Source organism: Vombatus ursinus, unplaced genomic scaffold, assembly GCF_900497805.2.
Source record: "Vombatus ursinus unplaced genomic scaffold, bare-nosed wombat genome assembly UNPS02014775.1, whole genome shotgun sequence".
In the NCBI taxonomy this organism is placed as follows: Eukaryota; Metazoa; Chordata; class Mammalia; order Diprotodontia; family Vombatidae; genus Vombatus; species Vombatus ursinus.
In genome coordinates, this window is record NW_020954553.1 from 12,098,430 (window position 1) to 12,120,560 (window position 22,131).

A 22,131-nucleotide genomic window follows, 5' to 3' on the forward strand; every position below is an offset into this window, starting at 1 on the left:
TGTAAAACAAATTTGTGAACCTTAAAGTGCCATATAAATGCTAGTTATTATTTATTTATTTGTGGTGAGGCAATTGGGATTAAGTGACTTGCCTAGAGTCACAGAACCAGTCAGAATTATTATTTTAAAACCTAAGCTTTATTTAGACTGTTAAAAGGGTCCTTCACATATACACAACACACACACACACACACACACACACACACACGGGTTAAGAACCTCTGTAAGCATCTTCTGCTGTCCTGTTGGAGGACTGGGAATGAGCTGCAGGGAACAGAAGCCTGGGTTTGAAACTTGCCTGAGGCACTTGCTGTGTAACCCTGAACAAGTCACTTCTTATTCATTCACAAATGAGAAATTTTTTTTCTGTTGTTATTTTGGAGTTTTATTTGTTGGACATGAACTTTCATTTATAGGGAATTCCTGGTGGTGAAACTCCTTCCAATGGTTCAGATAGGCAATCCTTCTGTAACTTCTGCAGACTTAGATAGAGCTGCCTGGGCCAATGAGAAACTTAACGACTCACCCAGCACCCTACAACTGCTCTGTGTCAGAATCCATCTTCCTGACTCCCAAGTTGGCCCTTTATTACACCAGGTTGCTTTTCCAGTTATTATTACCAGAATTCTTGATCTTCCTGCAGCTCTAAGCCCAGTTGTCTGCACGCAATCAGTGCTTAATAAATGCTTGTGCAGTGAAGGAATGAATCTGGTGCTATGCTTCACTCACAGGGAGCCTGTGCTATTCATCCGTGGGTGCCTTCCACTAGTAGCCTGAACTCCTCCTTTTACAACTCACAGAAATGCTGTTATTCCTTGTCACTTGTGGTGCAGCCAAAGTTCCTATGGGAGAGACCCTAGGGTAGATGGTGACGAGTGAAGACAAAAATCCTCCAGGGAGATAAGGGAGCTTTATGCTGGATGCCCTAAGAAGCTGGCACAGGTTGTTTCTTGGGTCTACTCTGGGCAGAGCAGAGTTTAAACCAAGGATGTTAAATAAGAAAGCATCTGTGGTCCAGTGGAAAGACCAAAGGTCTTTGAAAGACAATGGATCGGAGTTCAGTGGACCAGCCCCAGCTTGGATTCTGACTCTGCTCCTTACAGTGTGTGGCCTCAGTCACTCAACCTCCCAGAGTATCCTTTCTGATCTGTAAGATAAAGGGATTGAACTAAATTGTCCCTTAGCCTCCTTCTCCCTTTCTTCCTTCTAGCCTTCTTTCCTCTTTCCCTCCTTCTTCCCTTCTCTCCCTTCCTTTCTTCTTTCCTTCCTAGTATTTATTAAACACCTACCACTGAACCAGGCCCTATGTTAGCACTGGTTTAAAAAAAAAAAGCCTCTGCCCTCTAAGAGCTTGCATTCTATTGGGGAGAAAGTTCTACAAATTATGATCCTGCTCACTACCCCCTCTCCTCATCCCCTCCTCCACCGTCTCTTCCCTTTTTCTAGCAATAATAAGATAAGTGACAACGATACAGTCTGGTATAAGGGAGACAGCAAGGGACTTTGAACAAGAACATCTGGGTTCGAATCCTAACTCCTCCACTTGGAGCTGCGTGACAATGAGCGGCGAGGTGGCCCAGAGGGCTGGACCTGGAATCAGGGGAAGAGCCGAGTTCAAATCCGACCTCAGAAACTTACTGGCTGGTTGAACCTGAGCAGTTCACTTCACCGTTGCCTGCTTCCGTTTCCTCATCTGGAAAATGGGGGCAGTAACAGCGCCTACTAGGCAGGGCTGTTGTGAGAGTCCGACGAGGGTCTTCTGGGAGGGCCGAACGAATCCCAGCTGTTGTTGCCCAGGGAAAAGGCTGGGTGGGCGTGGTGGGGGTGGGGGCGGGCCAACGGAACTATTTTTTTTTTTAAGGTTCTTGGTTTTCAGGTGCACGTGTTCTGTCACCGAGGCTCACCAGAACTTCTCTCACCTCCTTTTCCAAGAGCCGCGCCATTTCCAGCAGCGACCGCCAGGGGGCGCCAACACTACGTGACCCAAAGCCCTCCCGGGGCCCGACTTCCGTTCGGCTGCCGGAAGGAGAGTCGAAGCTGCCCCGGAAGCGGAAGCGGCGGGGTACGCGCTCGGGCTGTCGCTGAGGAGCCTACTGGCCCGGGCCGCGAGGATGAAGGAGGCGAAGCCCGAGCGGGAGCGGAGGCAGCGGCGGCGGCGCCGGCGGCGGCGGGAGGACGAGGACGAGCCGGGGGAAGCGGCGGGGAACGAGGTGCTGGTGCCAGATCTGTCGCTGGTGAAGCAGGAGCGGCGCAGCCCGACCCCCGCGTCCCGCTCTCACCGGCCCCGGTCGCGGGCCCGGCGCGGCTCCTCGGGAAGTCCGAGCCCGGCGCCGGAGGAGGAGGCGCCGCTGCCGACCCCGGCCTCGGCCCCGCGAGCCCGCGGCGCTCGTGCCTCCGGCGACCGCGCCGGCAGCTGCAGCAGGTACGAGCCCATTTCCTCCCCCCTGCAGGCTCGGGGATGCCTCACTCGTCCTCACTTCGGCCTTGCTTCCTCAGCCGGTCCCAGTTGCCCTTCCTCACGCCTTCTCCCTCTTGCTCCACAGCTCTGGAGAGACGCTGGTGTTCAGGCTTCTGATTGTGATGGTTGGCCCCCCCCCTTGGGTGCCCCTGCTGGGTCAGCCTCCTTGGCCCATTGCCCCCTCCCGATCTGGTGGCCCCGCGCCTTTCTCCAGACGTCCAGCGTTCTGTTTACTGCGCTTCATGATCCCTCCAAGGCTCTTCTCCCCGAGATCCATCCCTTCCCTTTTCCTGGTCCAGCCCCAGCCCTGTCCTTCCGAGGAAGTCTTTCCTTACACTCTTTCTCAACTGTCTGCAAACTTTTATGGTTCTTTATAGGACCTTTCCAATGCCTTTGGTCTTGTTGCGGTCTAGGGGTGCTGGGAGCCCCCGAAATTCAAGGGCAAAAGGCGCGGGTCCTGCCTCGAAAGAATTCGACTCAAGCCTTCTTTCAGTCAGAGACAAGGTTGGGGGGCGAGATTCCTAGTGAGTCTACACTATTGGCCAGATTTTTAAGAATCTGAGCAATTTAATGGGGGCAAGATGGACTCATATACAGAAAGACTGTGGGAAGATCTGGATGTGATCAAGGAGGAGCCAATAGCTTGGGGTGACTGGAAGGCACCCCGAGAAGAGGTCTAGATGGGATTAAGGGTAGGAAATAGCCTGGGGTGGTCCCGAGGCCACAGACAGTGAAGGGCTGGGTTAGAGGTAGCAGAAAATCGAAGGTCAGAGCCACAGTGAAAAACAGTTGAAAGGATTGTGCTCGGTGTCTCAGGCAAACGCCAGAGACTGAGAAAGTTCAGGGGCTTTTCCTTTGTGTGTGTGTGTGGGGGGGCAGATCTCAAAGACATGGTCTTTTTCTTTTAAGGGTTCAAATCCCATCCCCACCGGTCTTACTTGTAGCTATTCCTGAGCAGGTTTATTCCTCTTAGAGAGGTAGCAGTGGTGTGGTAGAAAGAGCTAGTGAGACCTGAGTTCTAATTCTGGCCCTGCCACTTATTAGCCTTCTGATATTGGCTAAGGTGATTTCTTTTTCTGACTCAGTTTTCTTAGTTGTAAAATAAAAATAAGAATGCTTGCATAAATTATGTTTTTGTTGTTCAGTTATGTTGGAGGCTTTGTGACCCCATTTGGGGTTTTCTTGGCAAAGATACTGGAGTGGTTTGCCATTTCCTTCTCCAGTTCATTTTACAGATGAGGAAACTGAGGCAAACATGGTTAAGTGACTTGCGCAGGGCCACACAGCTAGTGAGTGTCTGAGACCAGATTTGAATTTAGGAAGATGAGTCTTCCTGACCCCAGGCCTGACGTTCTATCCGCTTTGACACCTAGCTGCCATATTCATTATATTAGAGAATTATTTTGTGGGTGAATTGCGATAATGTACATAAGGGCTTTGTAAGCCTAAGGGGCTATCTGGATATGAGTGATTACTTTTATCATTATTTACTGTCGTTATTTTTTGTCCCAGAATATAGAACTAGGCGTTGTTGGATTTAATTCATTTTACAGAGTTGTTGTGAGGATAGGAATTTGTAAACTGTACAATATAACTAATCTGGGGCAGCTAGGTGGCACATTGGATAGAGTACCGGCCCTGAAGTCAGGAAGATCTGAGTTCAAATGCGGCCTCAGACACATAACATGCACTAGCTGTGTGACCCTGGGCAAGTCACCTAACCCCATTACCTAGCCCCCCCCCCCAAAATAACTGTAATCTGCTGTTGCTATTCCTCTGCCCTCAATACCTACAAACAAGATTTTATGCCTCTTGAAGGATCTGTATTGCTTTTCATCTTTCAAGCCCTTTCACTACTACCCTACACCCTTCCCCCCAATATTTTGTTTATATGTTAAGATTCTGTGGTTTCCTTGGTATGAGTTACCCCTTCTTTTAACACAAGTTGAAACATTCCTCCACAATTTAATAGATGGTTTTTATGAATTGTTGTGATCAATCACTTGGCCAGCCTTCTCGTGAGGCTAGCCTTCTAGTAATGAGCCTCTTCAAATTTATTTAGACTGGTCTTGAAGCAACAGACACAGTCTTATCACCGGTGCTGAACTTGAAGCCCTTCCAACTTATTTCAGGCATAGTCTTGGGTCACTCAAGGTCACGATCATTTCTGGAGGAAGCATTGGAGATTTCAGTAAAGCAGAGTAATGGGGCTGAGGGGATGGGGTGAGGTAAAGGTTACCAGTAAAATCTTCCCTGAGTTGAGATTTAGTTAAAGCTGGAAGGATTCATTTCAGTTAAGTAAAGATGAGGCTATAAAGAAGAAATAAGACACAGTGTACGAGGGGATTGGGTTGATAGTGATCAGGGAGGATCTTAATAGAAGAGGTGACATCTGCATTGGACCTTGAAGGAAAGAGAGGAAGTTGGAGGCAGGTTCTAATCCAGGTATTTAGTTTAACTGAATCTTATAGATGGGGAAATTGAGGTTTAGAGAGTCAAGGACTTGCTAATTGCAAAGTATCTTCTGTACCATGAAGTCACAGGGTTTCATATTTCATAGCCCTATGTAATTGCTGTCCTGCCCCTATACCCCCCATTCCACTTCCCTTTTTTTTTGGAGAAGCAGCATAATATAGTGGGAAAAGCACTGAGTTTGGGATAAGAATATCTTTGTTGGAGTCCTGGTTCCAGCATTCTGTGACTCTTATTAGCTGTGTGAGCATTGCCTAAGCCTTTTTGAGCCTGAGTTTTATTTGCCAAGTGGGGATAATCATACTGTTTGGTTCATGGGGCTGTCACAAAGAGGTAGATCTTTTTGTAAATTGTAAACTGCTGTAGAAATGTGAATTGTTATAGCCCATGATCATACATTAAGTGGCAGATCTAAGATAATAATTTAGATCTCCTGATCTAAAGGTAGTTTTTACTGTAGTGTAGTCCTTTTTTTTTTTCCTTGTGTTCATTTACCAATGCTTGCAAAATTTTATTCTTCAGCAAGCCTATGATAACCCATAGCAGCCCAGGTAGGAGATGTCAAAAACTTTTTTCTTTGGGGAGGGGAATTGGGGTAGAGATTCAAAACTTAGCCATCAATTCCTGTGTGTACTGTGTTTTCTAAAGATCTCCAACCAAAAGGAAAAACAAGTCCTTTGGGAGAAGAAGCAGATCTCCTCGGAGTAAGAGAAGCCGTAGCCCTCACCATCCCGTAGTCAAGGTGAAGCAGGTAACTGCAACTGATATGACTCTTTCCCAAGTTCTGAATCTAAGAATTTCTTCATACTAGTGTCAGAATGTGAACTTTCCTCTTCAATTGGGAAGTGAGTCCCAAGGTTACAACTTTACTTTTATGGAGGGAGATGGGCAGGATATAGACTAGTTTTCATTAAAAGAACTAGTTACTTGAAGAGCTTGGAACATAAATACACGTACTATCATTTTTAAGGTTCAGAACAAGAGTGGGGAAGCCCTGGCCACTGCTCGTATTCCATGGCAAGTGTTCCATGATGAGCTATTGGTTCTACCACTTGGAGAATAAATTATCTTTGGGCATCTGGTAGTAGCTTTCCCAGAGTGGAGCCACTGTCTACATGCTGTAGCTCTCTATTATCTAATTCTTAAATGTACAGCTCTTTAACAGCATGTTACTGTTAGTCTGAGGCTTTCAGAATGTAACTTAAAAAAAATAACTATCAGAGTAATTATCTTGAAATTTCTTATCTTCCTTCCTCAAATTCCTAAAAAGCTAGCTACTGTGAATGAATCTCAGAAATATATGTGAGACAGAACAACGTGGCCCAAATTTAATATTCATACCAAATAATTTTAACACATACGTTGATCATTTTTGGTTTATCCCAAAGAGAAATACAGGCAGCCTCTGTTTTATAGGTACTTATACTTACCCTCCTGCATCTTCCTCATCCCACAATGGAAGCCAATTGTGAAAAAATATGGTGTAACATTTTTTTTCCTATGGGAAGAAGTGTTCTGGGTTTCAGATAGTGAACCTGCAAATGAGCTTTGGAAAGTAACCTCATTAATTGGGAACTGTCTGCATTTGAATGGTTTCTTGAATTTCAGGAACGTGAAAGTGAAAACCGTCCCCGGAGAGGAAGAGATGAAAGGCAACACAGGGAGCAATCCGAACAAGAACACAGGCGGGAGAGAAATGGTGATCGGGACAGACACCATAGTCATTCTAACCAGAGGAAGACTGCCAGTGAGAGGCCTAGTGGTGGGCGAAATCGAGATGCCCAGAACCTACAGGAACAAGAAGCAGAAAGAGAGTTTTATAATTCTCGGCGACGGGAGCGTCGCCAGAAGAAAGATGCAGGTGGCAGCAGTGATGAGAATCAGGAAATTGTTCTTCAGTCTGCCGGTGGCCACAGTAAAGGAAAAGACCCACCAAATAAAGAGAAACCCAGCTTTGAACTGTCAGGGGCACTCCTTGAGGATACCAACATGTTCCGGGGTGTGGTAATAAAGTATAGTGAGCCTCCAGAAGCACGGATCCCAAAGAAACGCTGGCGCCTTTACCCCTTTAAGAATGATGAGGTGCTCCCTGTCATGTATATCCACAGACAAAGCGCTTATCTTCTGGGCCGACACCGGCGAATTGCAGATATTCCTATTGACCATCCCTCCTGTTCAAAGCAGCACGCAGTATTTCAGTATCGGTAAGTCTTAGTAAAACTTCAACTTGTTACCTTTAAGGTAATCAGTAAGTCAGGGCTTCTATGTAGCTATTTCTGCAGTCACTCTTAAAACATAACTGGCCCATGTTTCTTTACCACATGGCAGTTTACAAAGTAATTTTTTCCACAGCCATCTGAGGGAGGGTAGAGCAAGTATTGTTATTTATCCCAATTTTTAGATTAGGAAACTGACAAGGCTCTGAGAAACTAAATGACTTCCCCATAGTCTCACAGTTAGTAAGTGCCAGAATTAGGACTTTTTAAATCCAGGTCTTTGAACTTCCAAGTCTAGTGCTCTTCTTCTTTCCATTATATTACACTGCCTTCTCAAGCTTTTGACTTAATTTAAATGTATGTAAATAACCCGAATACCTCCATTTGTAGGACTCAAACCCTATTTTGGGGTGATCAGACCCCATGTGTCGAATATTGCCTTTGTGGATTTCACTGAGCTAAATGGAGCCTGGTTTTCTGTGGGTCTCAGTGGGTGAAAGAAAAATCACACAGATATTTCTTTAATTTTCTTCACATACTAGCCATGTCATGAAACCCTTTATTCTAAGCAGCACTAATGAATGGGTTTGCTTTGATTTTTTGATTTATACTTTCCCACCCCTTGTCTTTATGATCTGTAAAAGAGTTCTTCAATAGGCATTATTCACTCTTCCTACAACTTAGGTATATAAGCAACTTCTTCTACCCGTGTACCTACTCTGATTTCCTTATTTGGAGGAATTTTAACTTGAGCTAGTAATAACGTTGTTTATGTCATTTAGTCTACTTAGGAAAAGACAGCTGTACGTTAGTGAGCCTGGTCTATATGCCCAGTGCTTTTGCATGAACTAATTTAAAGTTCTGGTTTCTTCTTTTGCTAGGCTTGTAGAATACACCCGTGCTGATGGAACAGTTGGCCGAAGGGTAAGGCCGTATATCATCGACCTTGGCTCAGGCAATGGGACCTTCTTGAACAACCAGCGCATTGAGCCACAGCGTTACTATGAACTAAAGGAGAAGGATGTGCTCAAATTTGGGTTCAGTAGCAGGGAATACGTACTGCTTCATGAGTCTTCAGACACCTCTGAGGTGGATAGAAAAGAAGATGAGGATGAGGAGGAGGAGGAAATATCTGACAGCTAGCAAATTCAGAAGAAGCTCCTGTAGCTGTTAAGAGAATTTTTCCTTTGTGGAAGGCCTGAACTTGGGATTTAAAGAGCAGAGCAGCACTCCCTGGTGCCTCTTATTGCCTTAAGTCTTTCCTCTGTTGCTGATCAGCTTATGTTAAAATTTAAGAAATTTGATAATTTGTGTTTTTGGTTGAACTTATTTCTGTGATCTGTTAGCCACACAAGTGTGGACATTTGCTTTCAGAATAATTTCACCAATAACAGTCGTCCATTGTGTGTAGTAGAAGCATGATGGCGTGGCATGAGTTGGTGCTCTGGAAACTATTGCCTGGTAACTGTAGACCCTTGGTTAAAAAGAGAAACATGGCATGTTCTCTTTGTACAGCTATTTGCTTTGTACAGTGACTTTTTAAGAAATATGGACCAGCAGTTTTTCATGTTTTATTTTTTGTAAATACCTAGACAGAGAATTTGGCCCAAGTTTTGGTTGTCAGCAGAACAGACCCTCCCATTGTATACTCTGAAGCTTCAATCCAGTTAACACTGAATCATAGAAATCTGTTTCATTATTTAGGTCTTTGGGGATGAGAATTTCACGACACATATGACTTTACTGACTGCTTATATGCAGACAAATGTTGGGTGCTGATGAAATACATGACAGAGCAGTAAAATCATGGCTATTTTGAGGAAGAGATTAAAATGGTCCATGGATCTATTTCTTACATAAGAGGATACTGTATTTCCCAAGTAGCTTGGGTCTGTCATTAATTTGGGTTTTCTTGTCTGTTTAACTGCTTTGCATTTATTATAATACCACTTTTTTCTCCTAATTCATAGCATCACTTGTGTGGAAGGATTGCCTCAGATGTTGGGAGCAGTCTGTTCATTTTAACTAGATTTGTGTGTGCTGGAAATTTTTTTTCTGCTTGTATTTTTTAATATCCTGAAAGGCCATGTCTGTCATCTTTTCCCCACCACAAGCAGGGAGGAGCTGAGGCAAGGGAAATACCTATTTACTAATCTTCCCCAAGTCAAATATGTGTGCGTCGAATTTTGTCTGTGTACATATGATGTATATATAAATTGGATGTGAGTATGTGGGGGTGGTGGCTGGAGGTGTATACTACATGCATCTGAGTGGGTTTTTTTTGTAATGTAAATGGAATACTACATTATGAGTAAAGGCATAGCTCACCCTGTTATTTGAATAGCAGGATCTCATTTATATGTAGTTTGGGATCACACAATAAAAGAATTTGTAAATGTAGCCCTACTCAGCCCCAAAGTGTAATACTTTTCTAGTATAAAAGTTTTTGATATTTTTTGTTTTTTAAAAAGGTTTAAGTTTTTAAATTTTTTTTTGAAGTAGAAATGAATGATAATTGAGAGGGGAAAGAGGTGGGAACACAACTGACAATCTGAACTAAATTCCAGATCACTAATCCATATAAATGAGTGTTGAGCATTTTGAAGCATCAGTGCTTTCTAAATTGGGAGCGAAATGTTTATCCTTACCAGTGAGTGTAAAGAAGCTTTTGTGTATGCTATGTATATTTGGCTCTGTATAAACCAAGGCCTGATTATTCAGTTGATGGATTATCTGTGCCCTTCCTCTCTTCACCTCCCATAGGGCCTTGCTATTTCAATCTACGCAAACACCGCTACCAGAATGTTGGCTAGGGAAAGAAAAAGAAAAATGGAAAGTCAATCAATTTTGCTATTAATTAGTTCTTAGGTTGAAATGTATGAAACTTTGAGATAATCTCTGCATGTGGTTATTTATCCCTGCTTTTCTCCCAATGTATCTTGTTATGGATGATGTTCAGACAGCTGACCAATGCTGACCACTGGTATGTGGTGACACGGAGTGGGGTTTAATGTTCGTTGTTCAGCTTGGGCGACAAAAAGCCTTGGAAAACACCTGAGATTTTGTGGAAATTTAGTAAGTTTAAAATTTAAAGAGGCAAAAACTTAGCAATTTGCAGTTTGTTCCCCTAGGTCTTTGTCTCTAGTGACTTTCCCAGCTACTACATGCTTAGTGTCCACTATCCAATGTACGTATGTATGTATAGAACCTGATTTTATGTTTTTAAATTTTCTTTGAAACAGACTGAGTTTTCCCTTGGCCTGCTCTTGTTCTTTGTCTCTCTCACTCCGGTGCCTCTCTGATCAGTTGTGTTGCTACACTGATTGTCAGTGGGTTTTCAGATCACTTGATGCTACAAGGCAGCTCTAAGTTTTACTTCTAGCCTCCACCCTGGTGGATGTATCAATAGAGCATGGAGAAAATACCAACTTTCCTACATGCTGACAGCACGGACAGATGTTTTTATACTAGATTTTCTTCTTGACAAACGAGTAACAGTTCCTGGATTCGATGATTCTGATGGAAGATTTCTTTATAAAGGATGGAAACAGTGGGCCTGGGAGCAAGGCCACCTGAGATGCAATTCTCCTCTAGCTCCAAAGCCAGGTATCACCAGCAAATTTCTAAACTGGAGTAGTGACAAATGTTGTGCAATAGTTCTTATATATTGTCTGAGAAACATGTTTAGTTGGACCATTTGGTTTCCTCTTCTGCCATCTCTTGTCAAACTTAACTAGTTTGTTTTCAGTACCTTTTCTACTCCAAGGAAGAATGACTGTCTAAACCAAAGCAAAGTGAAAATCAAAATGCTTTTGAACTCTGGTCACTTGCATCTCCTTGCTGAATTCTGTAGTCAGTCTGAGGTTCCCCTGGGTTCTGTGTGAGTCTCATTTCTTCAAAACTTCCCATTAAGTGTTTTCTCCAGTCATACCATACCCACCCCTTCATCCTCTTATAAACAAGCAGCATCTCAGTAACTGCAATTTGTGAAACAACCTTTATCCTGACTTAGTAATAAATAAAAGCAGAATTAATAGCTTGTGTCTATAAAGAATAATTTGATTTGGGTTGCATTTTTTAATGGAATTTTTATTATTGTATTTACATCAGTATGTCAGTATGCAATGCAGCAAGGTTTTAGAAATCTCATCACTTTTTAAAAAACAGATTTTCAGGATGATTATTATTTGATAAATAGTACAAATGTTTACATTTTATAAGTCCTTTCCTCCCTTTTTAAAAGTCAGTTATTTGGCCAAGAAATGAAACAATGTTAAGTTGAAGTAGAGTTTCCATGTGGTATATTCAGGTATATGCCAGCAGTCTTTGAAGTTTAAGATAAAGTATTCAGAATATACTATGTTCACAAATGTATATAAGTTTGTATCAAGTGAAATAGCTACTCACTTTTAAATTAAAGTTTTGGAATTAAAAACTTTTTTTTTGGCTTTGATCTCTTGGTAACTCGGGGGGTATACTTTAACATAGGAACTAAATTAAAGAGATTTAACTGGTTCTCTCTATCATTGCAATTTAAGATCTCAGTAATTCAATAAATCTTCAAAAGTCAATCCCTTGACAAACCTTCTTGCTGATAGTCTACAATATTTGGATTTAAATTCCAAGTAATAGTTACCAGAGGATCCACATTACCACTTCCAAAATACCCACTATGTGAATGGTCTTGCATTGGGAATCAGGTTTCCTGAATGGAAATGCAATTGGCTCAGTCACACCATACATTATACAAGAAATAAATTAATCACACATTGTCTTGAGTGCTGGGGAAAGGTATAAATTTGGGATGACAGGGTCCTGATTCATAGCCTTGTATGCAGCATCATTAATTTGCTAGATAATAATGCTTCCCCATAATTTAGTATAGGAAGAAGTGAAAGGTTCTCCATTTGTCAAAATTCCAGGGACATTTTGAAAGAGATGAGTTTTTGATTACCCAGTTGGAGGTTAACTAAGGATGCCAGGCAGTTTAGATGTCTGTTTTTTGAAAGTGTGGACAGTGTACTATGGTGGAAAGAGAGTGGACTTTGGAGGACTCAGTTTCCTCATCTATAAAACAAAAAGGCCAAACTCCAGCTTCTAAGATCTTTTAAGGCTCTGATATGACCTTGTTACTCTGGATATTTGTGATAGTTTTCCCAAATGACTGCCTTCTTACTTGGCCCTAAAAACAATACTCTGCCTCCCTAGGATGGAATGATGATATGAAAACCCTTTTTTTAGAAAGGTGCTGAAGGGAACTATGAAGTGGTGATTTGCTTGTGTTTGGGCCTCCAGAATGATTCCAGCATCTTCAATATCATGTAGATGCTCCATTCGATAATTCACAGTAAGGTTTAAAACTGAATGACACAAAGCATCTGGATGTTTGACTGGTATTGGGACATCCTGGAGCACTGAAGTGCTGGATTTTACCACCTGCATGACTGGGGGAAAGATGACTTCTGTTTTCTTATATCTAAAATGAGGGGATTAGATCAGGTAGCTTTTGAAGTCCCCTCCAGCTCTAAACGGGCAACCCTATTACATGTTTACCTCATCCGATTTCTTTGGGGTAGAGATGGTAAAGAGGCTGTGGAGGGGTGTTTGTGTGTACAATCCTTAACTCTCCAAGCCTTCTAAAAAGTCTGGTTTTTCCTGTCTCCCCTTCCAATTTATTTTTCTCATTTTGTCAGGCTAATATTTATTTTTTTTAGGTGAGGTAGCTGGTGTTAAGTGACTTGCCCAGAGTCACACAGATAGTGAATGTTATATGTCTGAGGCCGCATTTGAACTCGGGTCCTCATGACTCCAGAGCTGGTGCTCTATCCACGGTGCTACCTAGCTGCCCCCAGACTAATATTTCTAATGTACACTTGTTTAATCACATCCCTCTGTTAAAAAAAAATCTTTAGAGCAGAGGTTATTAACCTTTTTGGTATCATGAATCTCTTTTGCAGTTTGATAAAGTCTATAGACATAGAATGTTTTTAAATAAAATAATAAAGTACATGGGATTACAAAGGAAACCAATTCTACTGAGGTAGGTACCAAACAAAACATTTTGAAAGTTCGCAGATCCCAGGTTAAGAGGCTCTGCTTTAGTTAAAGCTTCTGATGACCTTTTGACTAAAATCCAGACTACTTTGTATTCAAAACCCTTCATAACCTAGTCCCAACTAATCTAGGCCCACAACCTTAGATGTAAGCTGATCTTGTACTCTTCCTCCTTGTATGCTGCAGGCTCCAGTCAAATTGGACTATTTCCTTCAAACACATTACATCTTTCCCCACCTCTGTATTTTTAATTAAACCTACCCCAATGACCAGGATGTCTTCTTTCCTAGTCTCTGCCTGTGGCCATCCTTCAAGGCTCAGCTCAGATGCATCTCCATTGGAAAGCCTTTTTCTGATAAACATAGCCAGATCTGAAATATATATATACACATACATACATATACATATATATATGCATATATACATACACACACATATATACATATATATTTGTTTATTGGTCCAAACCTGATTTTATTGATTTAGAGAACTGATGAAGTGACTTCCTCTACCAATTCAATGCAGCTATCAATGCAGCTTCCACTCTGTGAGAACTTAAGCAATTTACCCAGGATCATTCATCTAGTATATCTCAAAGGTGGAACTTGAACCTCTATCTTTGTTATGTTGAAGCTGATTCTGGCCACAAACCCAGGATTCTTATTTAATACACATATATTCTAATTTGTGAGGGCCAGGGTTATATAATCTGCCTCGTCCCCAGCCCAAGCATAAATGTGCTTTGCCTATGACTAATAAATATCTGGGTAAATGCAAGTATTTTTCCTAGTAAGGATGAATAGAGGATCTGTTACCTGTTACCCTTGGCAGAGTACTAATAGCCTACCTTTTTCCAATTCCTTAAGATTAACTCACAAAACTTGTGAAATAGGTAGTTGTCATCATCATCATCATCATTTTACAAATGAAGAAATAGGTTCCGAGGAGGGAAGTTACTTGCCCAGAGCATCAGAACCAGAACTGAAACCATGATCTTCTGACTCCAGGCTTTTTATTTGTGACCACATTGCTTTTTATACAATTGCATGAAATTTCTGTCACGGGCACAAACTTTTCAACAAATTATTTATTAAGTGCCTACTCTGAACCAGGCACTGAGTTAGGTCCTGAAGATAAAAAGGCAAAAACAGTTCTGCTGTCAAGGAGCTCACAGTCTAATGGGGAGCACCACATACGAACAACTATGTACAGACAGGCTGTATACAGGATAAGCTAGAAAAAGCAGAAGGAAGGTACCAGCGTGAAATAGTGGGAAAGGCTTCTAAAAGGTGGGATGTTAGCCGAGACCTGAAGGAAGCCAGGGAGGTCAGTAGTCAGAGCAGAAGAGGGAGAGCATTCCAGGTACGTGGGAGAGTTAGTGAAAATGCATCAAGTTGGGAAATGGAGTAGCTGGATTGGTGTCTGTGAAGGGGAGTAATGTGTCAGAAGACTGGAATGATATTTTTGAAGTTTTCCCAACAGTAATGTAAAATACAAAGTATAAGTATTGATAGTAGCCACAAAGCTGGGAAGCCTTTCAGTGTAGACCCAGTGACATTATGTTTTTCTACTGAGAACTGGCCTAGCTAAGTTTGGAGAGGCATACTGCCAGATTAGCTTGGGGAATGATGAACTTCTGCCACTGAGAGACCTATTAAGTTGTAGAGTTGTGATCTGTGATGATGGACAGAGCAGTCACACTGATGTAATTGCATCCCATTGAAGTATTTAATTCAACAAACATTAATTATGCACTTAAACACTAGAGTACATAGACAAAAGTGACAAACAGTTTCTGCCCTCAAGGAGTTTATTTTTTACTGGGTATTAGTCATTATTAAGTGACCATTTTCATCAAGACCAATCCCACTATATGCATCCTTGATCCTTCCCATATTCTTCAGCAGATTTCCCTTACAATTATTACCTCTCCAACTCCCTCCACTCTCCCTGTTTGTTTCTTTCCTGTTGCTTACAAATACACTCAATCCAAATACACCTTGACTACCACCTCCACTTGGACCTTGATGGCCAAGACCTTGAGCCTTCAGAATAAAAGCATTCCCCAAACCACCAAACCTGTTTCCAGTCTAGCCTCTGAGCAGCCACCATTGAGGGGAGAAGTCATTGTGGAGAAGGAGCTCACCTTCCTTGTCACCAATTGTGACCATGAATAGGCGAATAGGCTGCTCAAAAGCCTTAGGAGTGACAGTCCCCTCCATGCCACCAGTTCTGCTTTCATTCTAGCCATCAGCCATCATGGGGGAAGCGGCTTCTGTGGAGAAGTAAGCAATAGCTATCAACTGCTGACCAAGTGCTAACTACAAGGCAAGCCAATCAGCCTAGCTGATGCAGCAAGACACCTGAGGGAGAGATAGGAGGCAGGATGTGCCAGGTGGTGTCCCTTCAAGACCCTGATGGAGATGGCTCAGGACCCTGAAACCAAGAGCCTCTGTAATAGCAATGCTTCAAGCCCAGTGTCTGCAGCCATCATCTAGTGAAACAACACCGGGGAGATGCAGCCGTCTTTTGAAGACCCAAAAAAAGAAAGTTGTCACCAAAGTCTTTGGCAGTGTCAAATGGCTCCCATCAGAAATGGATATGATTTTATCAATGAAAATGACATCCAAGAAGCATTACCATCTGCTTTGCTGCTGTATCCTAAGACCATGGGACCTTTTCATCTAACTTAAGAGCTGAAACTTTCCATGTATGTTGTCACCCCCATTACAATGTGAGCTCCTCAAGAGCTGGGACTGTCTTTTCTATTTGTATCTCTAGGACTTAGTGCTGTGCTTTGTACATAGTAAACAGTTAATAAATGCTTTATTCATTTACTCAAGTCTCCCCCATCAGTTTTCAAATCCTTCTTACATACATAACATTCATGCATAAGAAAAGCAATATGGCATAGTAGCTAGAGCCTTGGAGCCATGAAGTCCTGCATTTATGACTTGCCCTGGACACATACTCTAGGTAATCTTGGGCAAGTGGCTTAACTTCTCAGTGTTCTAAGCAACTCTTTCAAACTTTAAGCTGCAGAGAAGGTGCCTACCTGCATTGATATTGGGAATTTCCTCATCTGGGAATTCTCTATAACAGTGAAATCTCAGATGTGTATATTTATGTGTGTATGCACTATATACATATTGTTTACATTATATAATTTAATATAACAATATAGTTGAATAATAGAATATAATGAATATATTATGAACATAATGAATATACAATAAATGATAATTCATTATATAAATAATATAGTGAATAATATAATAGTTGAATAATATAGTATAAGTTGAATATACATTTGTTTCCTCTAATAGAATGTAAACTCCTTGAGGGTAGGGGCTGTTCTACAATAGCTCTACTCATTTTTGTCTTTGAATCCCCCAACACACAGCAGCACGGTGCCAGGTACAGAGAAGGCATTTAATAAAAGCCTATTAAGTGACTGATATCTATTGGGAAAAAAGCACTGGATTCAAAGTCAATATAGCAGATTTCAGGCACTGTACCTGTGTGATGTTGGACATTTAATTTCCTTGAGGGCAGAAGAAATGAGAAAGGCCAAAGACTTTGTAGACTGTACAAAACTGTATAAAAATTGTACAAAACTGAAGTCTTACACTTCTATATCATGAATACATTTGTCAAAAAAGAGTTGGTAGATACTAAACGTGGTGAGCATCATACAACATTGCAAAGAATGAAACTGACTACATGTTAATAGAAAAGCAAAGACTTATTTTGGATGTGGGAGTTATCTCTGAGTCATCTGCAAGTCAGACAATTCCTTGTTTTGTTAGGGCTAAGATCAGACTTTATAATTAATAAGAAGAAAAATATTAATGATAAAACATGATACATAAAGATTTAACTTTAAATTGAACAAACTATTGAAGATAAAAAAACGGGAACTGGACAACAGAAACTACATAGACACAGACTATAATCATTTCATCCAGAGGCTCAACCAATGAAAATTAGCTACTATAACAAGTACAACAGAACAGTACAGAGAGCACATTAATCAGTAACTATTTGGTTTGTTTGCCAAACAGAGAGAGATGACTGCAACACCAGGCTAATAAAGTCAAGTTGACAAACGTCTATTAAGCACATAATGTATACCAGGCATTGTGCTAAGTGCTAGGAATACAAAGAAAGGCAAAAAAAAAAAAAAAAATAGTCCTTTCTATCGGGAAGCTCACAGTCTAATGGGGGGCAACATGCAAACAACTATGTATAAACAAGATATATACTGGATAAACTGGAGATACTCTCAGAGTGAAGGCACTAAAATTAAGGATTACTGCAAAAGGTGGGATTTAAGCTGAGACTTGAAGAAAGGTAGGGAGGAGAAGCAAGAGAATTCCAGGGGACAACTAGTAAAAATGCCTGAAGTTAAGAGATGGTGTGTATTATGTGAATAGCAGAGGGGCTGATGTTACTGGATCAGCTAGTATGTGGAGGGGAGTAAGGTTATAACAAGACTGGAAAGAAAAAAAGGGGCCAGGTTTTGAAAGGCTTTATCAGCCAAACAGAGAATTTTATATTTAATACTGGGGTTAAAAGGGAGCCTCTGGAGTTTATAGGAGGGTGATAAGGTTAGACCTATGCTTTAGGAAAATCGTTTTGAAAGCTGAATGGAGGATGGTATAGACTGAGGAGAGACTTGAAGCAGGGAAGGTAGAAATGACAGGACTTGGCAACTGATGGGATATGGGGAGTGAGAGAGAATGAGATGTTGAGGATGATACTAGGTTTTCAGCCTGGGTAGGGAGAATGGTGCTACCCTTGACAATAAATTGATAACTAAGGAAGGGAAGATTTGAGGGGAAAGATAGGTTGAATTTCAGATGTCTACAGGACTTCTAGTTCAAGATGTCCAATAGGTAGTTGGGGATGCAAGAATGGAAGTCAGCAGAGAGATCAGAATTGAACAAATAGAACTGAAGACTATTTCTACAGAGATGATAATTAAAAACCAGCATGTGAAAAAAGTACAGTTGGAGAAGGGAAGCAGGAGAAGGGAAGCCAATCTAGGATGGCAACTTTGGTAAAACCTATGGTTAGCAGGTTCAACCTGGATGGAAGATTTGGCAAAAGAAACAGAGAGGTCAGACAGGTAGGAGAAGCAATAGGAGAGAGCAGTGTCATGAAAACCTAGAGAAAAGAAAAGAGCGTATCAAGGAAAAGAAGGAGATCATCAGTGTCAAGGCTGCAGAGAGGTAAAAAATGATGAGGACCGGAGGGAAAGTCATCAGATTTGGCAATTAAGAAATCATTAAAAAAAAAGAAAGAAAGAAATCATTGGCAACTCTGGCAAGCAGGTTTAGTTGAATGATGAGATCAGAAACCATACTGTAGAGAGCTAAGAGCGAGAGGAAAGGAAGTGGAGCTTCTGCTTGTAGATGGCCTTTTCGAGGAGTTCAGCTGTGAAACAGAGAAGGGATATAGGGCCACTCTTCGTGTGAGACAGAGTGATGGAGGAGTTAGTAGTGCAAGGTATCTGAATGATTTGAGATGAGCAAAGGAGAAGGAACTTCAGGCAAATGGCCTAGATTTTTTCAGTGAGAGATAAGGTTAGGATACAAAATTCATCTGGGAAATTTAATGAAGAAGGATGATGGATAGTTATGAGCAATATTATCTCATAAAGCAGAGACAAAACAAGTCTAAAGAAAGCCTGCAAAATATCCAACTGTGCAGTCATCCTAAGAGAACTCAAGGATGAAAACAGCAGGTGAACTACAAAGAGAAGAACATCTGAAAAGATTTTCCAAAATTATTACAATAAACGGTTTTCTCCATCAAGGATAGTGGAACCACCACACTTATGTCCTAATATCACAGTCTCTAAGGGGCCTACAGAAGTAGAATTGGCACTAAAGAACAAAGATGGGGAAAGCAGCTGGTTTGGATTGAGTATATATGGACAAGATCCATACTGGGGGTGATACAATCGTGAGGCAATGAGGGACTGATTCACAAGGTTAGCTAAAGGAGGATACCAAAAGGCTAGGGGAAAAAAAACAAGAACCAAAACTTACACTGAATTGATTCCCCAAAAAGTGACTGAATACATCAACAGACCTATGACAGTTCTTGTCCAACAGCAGACAATATCGATGGACAATGAGCTAGACCCAGGGTTGAAAAGGAGGATGGGTTGGATTGCTTTCAGGAAAATGCAAAGCACTTTTACTGACGCCCACCCCCACCCAAGCTCCCCATGAAAACAAAGGTCTATCTTTTCAATCCAAGTATAGTCTATAAAAACTGGGGTCCTTAGACTGGATCCCAAGGGCAAGGAGGTTTCCTCTATCAGCTTGAATCCCCAATCTGGTATGTTCCCCCCAGTGGCAATAGCTATTACAGTCAGTCTTTCCCTTAGGAAATCTCCTTTATATATTAGGGCTCCAGGATAATTTAAACAATTAACATCAAATTTGCTTTTAGAAAGGGATATTTATGGAGAAGATATAGCAAGAACAGAAGTATAAACCATTCTCGCTGAGCACCTCAGGGCATAGTGTCCTCTATACCACCTCAGTCCCTGGTATTTAAGGGGCACCAGTTTAAAAGTTGCTACATAACATTTACCCTGCTAAGTTCCCTTCTGCAGGAGCTACAGCAAATGAACAGAGTTGATCCCTTGCTTGTAGGACCCCATTCAGTGCTTCTGTTACTGGATCACCCATTGCTTGTCTGGGCTCCGTAGGTCATTTTTTAAAAAGAGTTATCGAAAATATTTATTTAAAATTTCACAGATTCCAGGTTAATAATCCCTGATTTAGAGACATATTATCTGCTAAGTTTTTAAAAATTTATGTATTTTTAGTTTTCAACATTCACTTTTGTAAGATTTTGAGTTAAATATTTTCCCCCTCCCTAAGAAGGTAAGCAATTTGATATAGACTATATATGTACAATCATATTAAACATATTTCCACATTAGTCATGTTGTGAAAGAAGTATCAGAACAAAAGGAGGAAATCACGAGAAAGAAAAAAAGAGAGAGAGAATATAGTCTGCTTCGATCTAGTTTCAGACTCCACAGTTCTTTCTCTGGATGTGGATAGCATTTTCCATCATGAGTTTTTTGGAATTAGCTTAGATCAGGGGTGGGGAACCTGTGGCCTTCAGGCCACATGTGGCCCTCTAGGTCCTCAAGATTCTTTAGGGCTGTGTTAGAGTTTTGTCAGCCCCAACCATGGACTCCTGCCACTGAGCCTCTATTCCTGAAGCTTTTAAAATCTTACCAGGTTGTTCTACCTCCAATATTCCTTCACCATACAGCATGAAAGTAAAGACAATGGAAGCAATATGGCTTCATGTGCACCCAGGAAGGAAAGGAGACTGCTGGTACTGCCTCTTTCTGAAACAGCAAGGCCATGTGCTTCGGATTGGCTCTAGGTGAGAGGGGGCCTATGGCCCTAGAGGCCCATAAAAACTTCTCTCTGAACACCAGGGAAGGAAAAAGGACTGAACCGCCCTCTCAGTAGTCTTTGGTTTACAGTCCCATTTCTGGATCAGCAGCCAATCAAAAGTCCATGTCTTTACCATGTGTTTAGGGAACTGGAAATAATTAGAATAACTGTGCCATGTATGTTCTGATTTGGAGAGCAGGGCCCTCCATTACTCATCTTCACATGCTTTCCAAGATAGGTGTGGCAGCAGGCAGAGGGCACTGCTGTGCTTTGAGGACAGAGCTCCCCACTAGTGCCCCCCTTCCCTCATTGCTTCTGAAGAACTCAAGATAAGCATCACACAGAGGACAATGGAAAGGTTTGTGGTTGAGTGAGCAGGCTGCAACATAGAACCAACTCTGAAAAACAGGGGTAAAGGTAAATGTATAACAGAAAGAGAAGATGAACTGTTCACTAGTAGCTTCTCCAAGCTGGGAGAAAGCAAGGAAGGCCTTCAACTCATTGGGTGGGCTTCTTGTGACATACAAGGACATGGGAGGACTAAGATGAGAATGCCACACGATAGGCAGGCATAGGATGGATTGGGATATACACTGTTGGAGGGAACTCCTAAATGATGATATTATGGATTCATTTGAGTATCTTCGAGAAGTCTGGGACTGTTAACAAAGACAAAGTGAACCAGTCCCTCGTGGAACTTGCATTCTTGCACTTTCCAAGCTTAATCAATGCCCACTGAATTGACATCTCTTCCCTTCACTGTGTCTCAGCTTCCTTTCTGGTCAAATGAGGTAGCTGGTCTTTAGGCTCCTTTCCAGCCATCCTGGCCCCATAGCCTCAGCTAGGAGCAGAGGATAAAGCTTTCAAAATTCCTCTCTTTCTATTCTCCCTGTTCCTTCTTACCTCTATTTCCTCTCTTCTCTCTGTTCTTTCTCTATTTATTCTCTTTTCTCTTTTTATTTAATCTCTCTTTTCTCTCTCTCCCCCCACTATCTCTTCTCTATTTTCTCCCCTTCTTTCCTCTTATCTCCATTCTTCTTCTCTATTTTCATTCCTGTTTTCTCTTTTCCTCTCCAGTTTCTCTTCTCTCTCCCTTCTTCCCATTTTCCTCTCTATTCTCTTTTCTCCTCTCTCTCTCCCATTTACTTTCTTGTCTCTCTCCCGTTCTCATCTTCCCTCCCCCTCCATTTCCTCTCTATTCTCTTTCTCCCTATCTCTTCCTTTATTTCTTCTCTGTTGTATTCTCTCTCCTTCCATTTCTTCTTTATTCTCTCTTTTTGTTGTTGTTGTTTTTAGGCAATTGGGGTTAAGTGACTTGCCCAGGGTCACACAGCTAGTAAGTGTCAAGTGTTTGGTCAGAGGCCGACTTTGAACTCAGGTCCTCCATGACTTCAGGGCCAGTGCTCTATCCACTGCGCCGCCTAGCTGCGCCCTTTCTTCTCCTCTTTCTCCCTCCCTATTCCCTCCTCTCCACTTCCTCTTCTCTTTCCATTTT

At 41.8% G+C, this 22,131-nt stretch overlaps 1 protein-coding gene across 1 annotated transcript; it reads left to right on the forward strand.

Annotated features, from left to right (window-relative positions):
* The first annotated feature begins 2,111 nt into the window (after positions 1–2,111).
* SNIP1 (Smad nuclear interacting protein 1) lies at positions 2,112–10,386 on the forward strand. Its single transcript, XM_027864728.1, has 4 exons — positions 2,112–2,422; positions 5,579–5,681; positions 6,539–7,134; positions 8,028–10,386. Exons 1-4 carry the CDS (start codon positions 2,112–2,114, stop codon positions 8,287–8,289), a joined length of 1,272 nt encoding a protein of 423 aa, XP_027720529.1. The 3' UTR covers positions 8,290–10,386.
* Positions 10,387–22,131: the final 11,745 nt, after the last annotated feature.

Coding starts and splice junctions, on each gene's coding strand:
- SNIP1 (XM_027864728.1), top strand. CDS start 2,112: ATGAAGGAGGCGAAGCCCGAGCGGGAGCGGAGGCAGCGGCGGCGGCGC. Junction 2,423..5,578: donor CGCGCCGGCAGCTGCAGCAG/GTACGAGCCCAT, acceptor TGTTTTCTAAAG/ATCTCCAACCAAAAGGAAAA. Junction 5,682..6,538: donor CCGTAGTCAAGGTGAAGCAG/GTAACTGCAACT, acceptor CTTGAATTTCAG/GAACGTGAAAGTGAAAACCG.